The 10,920-nt window shown below is 41.4% G+C and overlaps 1 protein-coding gene across 1 annotated transcript; it reads right to left on the reverse strand.

Annotated features, from left to right (window-relative positions):
* Positions 1–3,430: 3,430 nt before the first annotated feature.
* Positions 3,431–6,174, reverse strand: LOC103719971 (patellin-3-like). The gene is made up of 4 exons (XM_088709979.2): positions 4,952–6,174; positions 4,449–4,573; positions 4,203–4,344; positions 3,431–4,073 (listed from the first exon to the last, which is right to left on the reverse strand). Exons 1-4 carry the CDS (start codon positions 6,101–6,103, stop codon positions 3,813–3,815), a joined length of 1,680 nt encoding a protein of 559 aa, XP_088566105.2. The 5' UTR covers positions 6,104–6,174; the 3' UTR covers positions 3,431–3,812.
* Positions 6,175–10,920: the final 4,746 nt, after the last annotated feature.

A 10,920-nucleotide genomic window follows, 5' to 3' on the forward strand; every position in this document is an offset into this window, starting at 1 on the left:
TAATTATTGCACAAGATTAAACAATATGCACCCCTATAGAATAGAATTTCTTTTAGAATCAGCTAGTCTTCCACTCCGATCAGAAGCTACAATGGATAAAGATTTAGCACCAATCAAGAAAGTCAAACAATTACAGAGCCAACAAGTTCTAGTTTCCCCAATAATTTTGATGAACTTAACTGTTTTTAAAGGTGAACCCTAGAGTAGAAATATTTAAATCCCACATACTTCAATTTACTGATTGGACCAGGAGATCCATGGGGGCGTTTTGGTCCAAAAGCTCCAGTTGGGTCAGGCATGCATGATTGACCAAAGCCAGGCATGGCTAAACTTAACTCAAGTCCAACCACAGAGCAAGTAGTACAAGATGCCAACCTTGACACACACAAAGTACGTACGTATCTTGGATCTGATTTGGAAACTAAAAGATGGCAGTGGAATTTGGTGTTGGATCTAAACTTTTGTGCTTTATTTATAACATAAATTTGACAGGCAGAATAATACTATTCCCAGGAATAAAAATTTGGATAACTCTGGCGGAAGTACATCAACCCCAGTGAAATAATGCAGCCAACGAATAGTGGGGAAGGGATAGACCCACAAGCACATGCTCATTGGTCCCACGCCGCTTCAGAGGGAGCAAAGCAGCCGCATTCCCCGCAGGATCCCAGCCTTGACCGGGGCCAAGAAGGCCAGGGACGCAGCCACAGGCCTCAGCCCCGAAACAAACAGTCTATTCCTTTCCCTTTCCTAAACCGATAAGGACTTGGTTTGCTTGCCCCCATGGGACAACTCTCTGCCTTCCTCCTGCTGGAGTTAATCCTGAACGAAATCCAGTGGGGACATTAATTTCTATGTGGAGGAATTCCTGTCAAAATAAAGAGGAACACATGCAAGTAGGTAATATGGACATGTAGTAGGGATTTCACTGTGTCTATGAATGCCAAAGTCTTTTAATGTAGCCATGCATTTGGGCCACCTTACCTTCTTTTTTTTTTTGTTAGTCTAGCACTCTTGGTATATGTATGTATTCAGCTGCCTCATTGGATTTGCACTATATGACCATGGTCAAAAGGCAATTTATGAGGATGAGGAAAGGTGGCAAACTAATCATGTACCCCCAAAGATACCTCAAAAGTTTGGTGTCTAAACACATTGAGAGGTGAAAGATCATATGCTTGATGAAGTGGGGCTCGTCTCAGTGGCCGTGCCCCTCTGCTTGATAACTAGAGATTCTGGTTTTAAATATTGAATGATGCATTTTGAAGTGTTGGAATTTAGATGATTATAGTACAAATGGATCTCTCTTTTTTTATCTCTTTTTTTTTAAAAAAAAAGTTGTCTGTCATTCCATTCGTGCTCGAGGATAAAACTCTATTTACCACATGGAATTGCTACCTCGAATCATCCTAGAATTTTTCACCTATGGCAATCTTTTAGTGAACATAAAGTCAACTTTAGCGCATCTTGGTTACCGATAAAACAATAAATTTGGAGAACGAATTGAGAAAGATGAGAATATCACAGTTTTAAAGAGGTAATGGTAATGGAAAAACTAGGGCATGGGGCAATTAACATCATGGCAGTTATACTATAACTTAAATTGGGCCGTAAGGATTTGGATCTTGGTGAGAGAGAGAAAGTGAAGCTTGGGTTCAAAAGATCATGCACATGACCATGCAAAGAACTTCATATGATTGCGTTCAGTGACCAATTGGACTGGTCAAACATCAAATGGAATCACCTTTTTTCCTAACATAGTTTAAATGGCCTTTTCCATTTAAAAGAAAAGGGGCTGGCTTGGCTGGGAATTGGCCCGAGTCCATTAAAGCTGGATACGTATCTTGGGGAGAGAGAAAGTGGCCTCCAAGGAGGAACGAGAGGGCCACACACACGTTCTAAAGTTCTAAGAAATCTGGCTGCCGGTTGGGTTGCAGAAATGAAACCCAAATAGTGCTGAAGATGAAATGAATCATTTGAAATATGTATAGCATAAGGATTATTAATCAAAGTAGGGCCTCTCCTTATGATTTTTAGGAGTGGTGGTTCATTTCTTTCGGACCAAAACAGGAGGTTTGGAGTGGGAGAAACTGAGAACAATGTGACAACGACTTATACCTTATCACCAACATAACTGGTGGGGAAGTTCTAATCCAACCTACCCTGCCAAAATATATGCTTGTCCTCTATGAAGACAAGCTGGCTTGTTCCTTTAGGTATGACTTGAATAAAAAGAGTCTTGTGCCCAAAAGCAATTGCCTCAAAGCTCAATCTAGGTGTTTAGGAGAGAGAACAAAAGAAAAAGAAAAAGCTCAAGCTAGGAAGTGACACAAAGACCAGCTAATTCAGCTATAAATTTATGGCTCATTTAGCTTCCAACTAAACAAAGGTATGGGTCCCTTGTAGAGCTGGATCACCTGACTGGCTAACAACCCTCAGAACTGGATGAAACAATTGCAAGCAGCACTCGGACCAAAATATCAAGACCTATTAGTTGTGTTAATTGATCACGTTCAACAAGGTGGGGCTGACTTACCTAGAGCCAAATCAAAAATAGTCCTGACATGTACCCCAGTTTGCATCAGTAGCCAGTAGATCAACAATGCCTTCATTAAGATTGGGAGGGACAAGGATATCAAGGGAAGGTTTATCCTATGTTTCATGGTCCACAATTACCTAATGCAAAAGCAGCAGCAGTTGAAGAAGAGGAAGAGAAAAAGACTCTAGCTAAGCTTGCATGCACAAAGCTATATGAGTGCAGAAGAAGGGCTGATGCCCAGGGTCAAATACTGTAAACATTCTTGGATAGAGGACCCTTTTTCTAGTTACTGCACTGAGAAACCCATGGTCACGCCTTGAAACAAGGAGCTGACTGCTGTTTTCTGGAGAGAAAGGGAAGACCATCACTCTTTGCGGATGCCTACGATTGCTCACATGCAAATCCAGCAACAGAAAACATAGGATTCTTCACCAGCACAGAGAGGTCAGAGTCCTGACATTATTACTCTTGTCCCTTTCCTTGTCCCCGTAGACCATAGATCGCATCCTTCTATAGCCATTCCCTTTGGGAGCTAGTATTTATTTTGATACAACCAAAGAACAAAAGGAGCACCGATATAAAAATGAAGTGTTCGATGGCTTGTCAACTTCACTGAGTTCCTCCAATCTCATGAGCTGGAATTGGCAAATCTATGGAGAGACTGATGGAAGATGGTTCCCATGAGGTAGCAGACATTATGATGGAGCAAGTCACGAAAAGCTATTACATTTCTAAAGACAGCTGGGTGATAGATACTACTGTTGATACAGAGAAAGAACGAAGAAACCAAGGACAAACAAGGAGGATTTTTTTTTGCCAGAAAAGATTAGGCAAAAAGCCTAATCAACCAGCAAGAAGGATCCAGAAATAAGAAAGGAAGTAGATGGATGCTTCCATGGCCAAGGTTCCGAGCAAAGCAATCATATAGCAAGAGTAAATCAAGAGAGACCAGATGTACACAGATAATTTACAAAGTAAATAACTCAAATGGACACCAAGTCAGCCAAAAAAATTAACACCACCCCAAAATACACTTACATTAAACAAAATAAACTCAAAACTGGAAAGAAGACGCAAAAACACTGGCAGAATAACTATCTTCTCAAATAACACCATTTCAAGTCTGCATCTATCCACTGAAAAAGGCCGTTGTTCAGAAATCACTTCCTAATTCTTATATCCCTTCCTCAGGCAGCTCCTCAAATGGATTCAGTATAGCACTTGATCTTGTATCTGTAGAGGAGCTTCTTCTTCTTCTTCCTCAGGCAGCTCCTCAAATGGATTCAGTATAGCATTTGATCTTGTATCTGTAGAGGAGCTTCTTCTTTTTAGAGGTGGTGTTATTCACTGTGAGAACTACCTCGCCTGCTTCTCCGATCTTGAAGCTGTTCTTCTCCATGGGTTCATCAGTGGCAACCAATTTCCTGGCCTTCTGCACAATTATGGTGTATCCATCCTCTGAAGTCGGCACAAACTCCGCGCCGTAGGTCACATCCCATCCCAAGACTCGGAGCTCCCAAACAAGAAGGCATTTCTGCAAGGAATAGCATTTCAGTCCAAAGATTACATTTTCTGAAACCAACTTGCTGAAGGCATGACATATTAGTTAGCAGTGTGGAAAGGGAATCATTTGATGAACTTGTGAAAGGAACAAGCTCCCCACCTCAGTAACTGGTATCTCTACGACTTGCTTCGTCGAGGGCTTAATGGTGATCTCAGTGACCGCATCGGCAGCGGTGAAATCCGTGTCTTTCTCCGTGCTCAGACCTCCATACTGCAGTGGAACTTGCTCGGGAGGGATGTATCTGTATGAATTAAACAAGAGCATACGAAAAGAAAAAAAATACTCAAATGAATTGCCTGAAATGACTTGAAAAACATAGAAGAAGCTTGAGAGATCTCCACTGACTTGAAAAGGGTCTCAGCAGTTTTGGATGGCCCGGCAAAAACAAACTTGCTCTTGCTCCTCTGAGTGAAGAATGGGCTGATCATCCGATTGAAAGCCAAATACCACCATGGAACATTGATGAATATCTAACAAACAAGACCCAACCATGTTATTACTCCTTCACAATCACATAATAAAGATCCAACCTTTCTGTAACCAAAATTCTTTAAAGAACAAGGGACAAAAGATTCCATTGATTCAAAGCTGGAAAGAAAAGCTCCGGTTTATTGAATTATTATTCACCAATAGCAGAAAAAATCAGATTGGATTCAAACATGATATTGGCTGGTTTTAATCAAAATTCCGACTTGATTTAATCCAATGCAAAACAGAGCAATAGGACAAATAAAAATCAAAACTTTTTTTTTTTCTACTTGAAGCACAGCTCAAAAGATATCTCATAGGAAATTCATAAAACCCAAAGATATATTGAATGGGACAGAGAATTATTGATTCAAAGATACCTGCTTAGCAGCAAACTCGGGGTAATTATCTTGGAGCAGGGTGAGGGCTTGGCGAAGCTCGCGCTTCATTGGACCAATTGAGTTCTTGAGATCAGTAACCTGAACCATGGTGGAGACTCCACCAGGGTTAAAGTCGAGCAGCTGGCGGATGCCTTTCTCGAGGTACTGGATCCTCCACCGGAGGAACCTCTGCCTCTTCTCCTCATCGGCGAAGGCCATGGCGTATAGCTCCTTGTTCTGGAACTCCCCGTAGACGTTGTAGCACACCGGGTGTCCCTCTTTGTCGGTGCCGTGCATGAACACCACCTTCTCCATCTCCGGGATGCCGAGGTCCTCCTCGAGGAGGGCCTCGATCCCGAACTCCTTCCTCCAAATAACAGCGTTCTTCAGCATTGCCATCGCTTCTTTCACCTTGAAATCCCGGGCTTGGAGGAATTTGAGGAGGATGGTGTCGCTCCTCTCGTCGCCGAGGAGCGGGATCCCCCAGATGAGCACCTCCTCCGGCGGCGGCGCCGCCTCGGATGCCGGAGGAGCAGGGGCCTTCTCCTCCTCCGGCGCCGCTGGAGGCGCCTCCTCGGAGGGTGGCGGGGCGGTGAAAGGGACGACGGTCTCTTCAATGGCTTCTACTGTCTTGGCGCCGTCGTCCTCCACCACGACGGCCTTCTCCTCCGCTGCTGGCGGCGGAGGAACGTCGGCCGGTCGGGCTGGTTCCTCCGCAGCCGGCGCCAGAACAGGGGGTTCTTCCGGCTTGGGCTCCTCCTCAGACTTCGCGGGCGGATCCACCGCCGGCGGGGATGGCGACGGAGGGGAAAACTCGCGGTTGGCGAGGGCCGCTTGGACGAGCTGCTTGAGCTCGTCGAGGGCCTTCTTCTCGGGGCCATCAAGGGCGGCGACGCGGTTGCTCTCCTCCTCGAAGGAGACGGATTGGACGACGGCGTTGGAGGCCGGCGCCGCCTCCTCTCCGGCAAGCTTCTTCTCGTCCTCAGCCGCCGGCTCAGCGGGCAAAGCAAGCTTCTTGGGGTCTTCCTCTGCCTCGGGGTCGGGCGCAGGCGCCGGTTCCTTCACCACCTCCTTCTCTTCCGCCGCCGCCGCCTCGGCAACGAAGACCTCCTGGGCCACATCGGATGCCTTGATCCGGGCCGCCTCGGCCATTGCTTGGGGTTAGAGAAAAGCGAAGAGAGAGAAAGAAAGAAGGGAGCGGGTTATAGCCTAGGTTTAGGGGCGAGCCTGGGAGATTTATATAGAGGCGAGCGAGGGAAGAGAGAGAGAGAAAGCGAAACCAGGCTGTCAGGGTCCGTTGCAATTGGCCAGCTTTGGACCGCTCGGGCGGGACCCGTTGGTGGAGAAACCCACCGTTTTCGCTCTTTTCTTTTAAATTTCAAACCAAATTTAATCAACAATAAGAACTAGGAGCAATATTTTATGATGAGGCTTTTAGACAAAAATGAACTCTCATCAACCATACATGTCTATAGAAAGATAAACAACATGGCTAACTAGATGATCTCATTTGCAGCCCACCACTCTAAAGGCTTTATTTGGGATGACTAGCATCAGCACCTCTGTGTTATTTTTTTTCTTCCATTTTGTTAACGATTAAGCTGCACAAGGTACAAGGCTTACTAACAAAAGTTTCGGTGATAGGTGATAGAAGTAACAATCTCCTTTACGCGGTAGCTCATGGTCTTATACACCTACACTTGCATTAAGATTTGAGAGCATCAATTTTTTTTCACTTAGAACATAACTTATAGTTGTACATAATTATATTAAATGACTTTGTCTAATGGAGCGTTTGTATATTCACGTCTGTCCAAGATCAAACCGTGTCTGTCTTTAGCTAACAGCATGGGGAAGGATGAGTGGTTTCCTCTAAAAGAGAGTATCTTTTGGACTTGTGCATAGAAATTTCTAATAAATTTTAACAGTTAAAATAGGTAACTAGCTTAGCTCTTGTAATTATCGACAAATTATTAATAAAAACAGCAAACGTCAATGGTTTTTCTAATGAAAAAGGTACCGGCCCATGGTTTTACTCGCACAAGTTTCTATGCATGAGGATAATCTACTCTCAAACTCTATCTATGATTCTATTCTTGTTTCCGAACTTAAGAATACATGGAATATAATCTCATAAGAAACATTAGTTTTACCAGTCACATGTATTAGCTCGAACTCGTACAAAGATATCCCCCTTGAAGATTTGGCAATTTGATGCTTTTGTCGATATGACCCAACAAAAAGGGGTGAGGGACAAGTAGTTTCCTGCTTCATAGTTTCACAATACAAGAAGGTCTAGAATCTGAATCGATCCCTTCGATTCAGTGTATCTATTCTTTTTTAAAATAAATTTAGTTTGGTAGTGGTTTGGAAAAGATTTGAACCAAAAAATCTGATCCAATTTCGATTTGAATTTTCAGAAAACTGATTTAAATCGAATTGATCTGATCTGACCCATATATATTTATATATTTCAGTTTGTAAATTTCATTATATATATATATATATATATATATATATATATATATATATATATAAAATGAAATTTTTATATTTAGACTTAACTTAATCGATATAGTTCAATTTATTAAACATTAACATGATAAATTGAATAGAATAGAACTGAATTTTGCGAATCCGTTTCAAGCAATTTTTATAGATGGACCATTAAATTTTGATTCTGATTTAAAAAAATAATTTAAATTGATTTGACTTGAGATTTATCTCCAAACTAATCTAACCTGCGCACTGAGATTAGAGGACGGAAAGGAACAAGGAAGATAAGGTCACAGTTCTTTACACCGCATGCGGGATAGCTGTTTCCCTTAATCCCTTGTGACGGTCCAACTTTATTTAGCCGTTATGCTAATTACAGCGTTTTCTTCTTTTCTTTCATGCCACTTTTCTTGCTACTTTTGCAGGCATGGCCAGCCTTCGGCGGTACCTCGTGGGCCTTGTGCATCTCACGCCCCTGATCCATGCGATCCTACTAAAACTATCAAATATCTTGATAGAGGTTAGTTTTTTTTTTTTTTTTTTTTATACAATGCGAGTACGAATACATCTAATAAAATTAAAAAACACGAGCTTGCGAAGTACCAATGACAACTCCTCCTCTCCTGACCACAGGTGTATCCTAAGTGGTAAGCTACGTGCGTCCACCTAGTTGGCCGCCCCTTTGGCCTTTCGAAAAACATGCTTGACTTGGAAGGCCACTCCAACCCTCGTCATCATCTCTATATCCTGAATCATGGGGTGGTCCATGTGCTTCCCTGAATCCACCTAAGATAGAGGTTAGTTTAAAAAGGAGAAAATGCTTGTTTCTTTCTTTCTCTTTTTTTTTTTTTAGAAATAGGTACCTAAGTATCTCATATTTGTAATTGGAGGATGCGGTTTTCAATTTGCAAAAATAAAGTCATATTCTTTTTTTCCCAATAGTTTTAACATTGCTTGTATGACAAATTTTACCATATTATTATAATTAAAGCTTGTACCAAAATTTGTTTCTAGGTATTAAATTCTGTATCAGTTATAATACCAGTATGTGGTATGGCATGAGATAAAAAGGTATATCGCATATTGATATAGTACCAAAATATATTGATACGGTATAGCTTTTTGTCTCGTCCTTCTATCAGAAGATTTATATCAGTCATGGGATTTGTGACATTTTTTTGAAAAAAATTAGTATCCGCCACCATTTGTAAAGGCGGAAGTAAGGTCAGACGATGTCATGTTTAATGGTTTAAACGGTCCTCTTCGTCGTTAACACCGTCGGATCCAAGAAGGGCGTGAAGAAATGCCGGCGTAGTAACGTCCAAGAAACGACTCACAAGGCGTTTTTTATCGCTTCGTGGAATCCTGGCGTGACGGACGTTGAAGTGGAACCCCTGTGACGGCGACGGACGGTGCTTTACGACCGTTAGGCAGTCCCCTTTTTTTAGGTAAAAGTATGGCCAGAATCGCTTGTATAGGGCTCATGGGGCTCGTTCGCTTCTTTTGTAGTCTGAGTTCTTTGTTTATACCATGCCTTCCAACATGATGACTCTCCTGCTCTCAGATTTCATCAAAGTAAAATTTCGAGCTCGTTTGGTTCGTGGAAAGTATTTTTCCTCTTGAGAATTAGATTCTTAGCAAGAGGATACCTATAAAAGTACTTTTGGCATGTTTGATTGACAATGGAAAAATGATAAATTTTCAAAGTGCTTATGTTTGGTTGACCATCCACTTTTCTGGAAAAGTTATGTATAATTTCTATTATGCCCTTAATAAAAATTAGGTCTTTAATGCCTCTTTAATGCTTCTTTAATGCTGAAGAGTCTTTTTGGAAAAAAATAAAAAAGGAGTGATTCTCATCTCATGGGAAAGTAATTTTCCCATATTTCTTATGAGAAAGACTTTTCCATGAAATATGGGAATCATATTCCCATGGAAATACAACTTTCTCATCTCTCTCCTTTGAAAACTCTAACCAAACAAGAGGCATCTCATTACTTTCCTGTTGACCACACTTCCTCCCATTCTTTTCCTGCGAACCAAACGAGCTCTTCCAGGAAAATTCCTTAAGGGGTGCTTGTTTCATTCACATGATTTTTTTTAATCCTGCTAGAGCTGGCATGGCAAGTAAGCCATCGACCCAATCTCATGAGCAACAAATCCCCTCCTACAATCAAAAAAAAAATCCCCTCCCGCTATATGATTTGGAAATCTTATAACATGCATGTAACGAGAGCTGCATAACAATACTAAAATTCTACCATAGTGTTGTACATTCAGATGAGAAATGTTGATAGACAATATAATACTACAAATGGTCATTGACATGCCTCATATCCGACCACTACTGACATCATATGAACCAACAAATTATAGCTCGCCATGTAGTCTCCACTAAAGGCGCTATAAAGTTATTTAAAACTTCTCTAACATACGATGGTTATAGCTTACCTACGTGCAGTTAAGCCCTGCAATGTGTATGTGGTTATGTTCTCCTTACTCGGTAATGGATGCCGATCCTCATTCTATATAAACAACGGTCCAGTCTTGCTCTCTCTCTCTCTCAAATCTTTGATATTTTTTTCAAAATTTTTGTTTGACTTAGGTATAGAGGGTATCATGTTGGACAAACACTGGCAACACTATAGTGTGGACTTTCTTGATTTCAGATTGGACAATTAGCATCTTCTTCCATGCACAACCACCGCCGGCCACTCTCATTATCTCATCTCATCTGACCTCGGATTTTGGCAATAACAACCATGTGCATGTATTACAATTCATTATAACATAGGAAAGTTATTAGAATGCCCTGCTTTGACTTTGATAAAATTATTTGCTCCGAGCAAGAAAATATATATTGCATCAAAAGAAAAGATTTGTCAATTGTCATTTATTTATGAGGAGTATCAGCTAGTTAATTAGAGTTAGTGAAATCTCTTCTATTAATATAAAAGACCTTGTTTCCATATCACCCTCACACGAAGTTTCAACCAGCTTTATACGCATTTCAGTTCTCTAAAAAAAAAATACATCTGAGAATCAATTAGGCATTGCCTGAATCATACCATTCTTAACAAGCCAAAGCCTGACTGTGTTTCGAAGGAATTGTCATGCCTTGCCTATGGGCAACATCTCCTTGATTTCATGCAGCATGTAGGACATGTTTGATATTATATAAATGATTCCTTTTCAAAAAATTAAGCAAAGATTATATGAATGATGTATTGCTGTAAAGATCAAGCACAATGATTAATATGTGGGCTTTAATTAGGGTGGATGGTGATGGTGGTGGTGATGAAATGGGCACAAAGGGAATCCCAGCTGTTGCAATGTTGGATTTATTGGAATCCAACACTAAAGCTTGTAACTCTACACACATCCCTCTCTGCATCCTGATCAAATATTATCAATACTCGTACATGAGATGGCATCTCCAAATATAAGAAGGGCGAGATGTGGCCTCCATCAAG

Source organism: Phoenix dactylifera, chromosome 13 (genome assembly GCF_051530095.1).
Source record: "Phoenix dactylifera cultivar Ajwa chromosome 13, Ajwa_hap1_PhDact_Kaust_v1.1, whole genome shotgun sequence".
NCBI lineage: Eukaryota > Viridiplantae > Streptophyta > Magnoliopsida > Arecales > Arecaceae > Phoenix > Phoenix dactylifera.

What these genes read in the sequence shown, in the direction of transcription:
- LOC103719971 (XM_088709979.2), bottom strand. Translation starts at nt 6,103, where the DNA reads ATGGCCGAGGCGGCCCGGATCAAGGCATCCGATGTGGCCCAGGAGGTC. An exon ending in CCGAGTTTGCTGCTAAGCAG is followed by an intron (nt 4,574 to 4,951) that starts GTATCTTTGAAT and finishes CTTGTTTGTTAG; the next exon opens with ATATTCATCAATGTTCCATG. An exon ending in ACTGCTGAGACCCTTTTCAA is followed by an intron (nt 4,345 to 4,448) that starts GTCAGTGGAGAT and finishes TAATTCATACAG; the next exon opens with ATACATCCCTCCCGAGCAAG.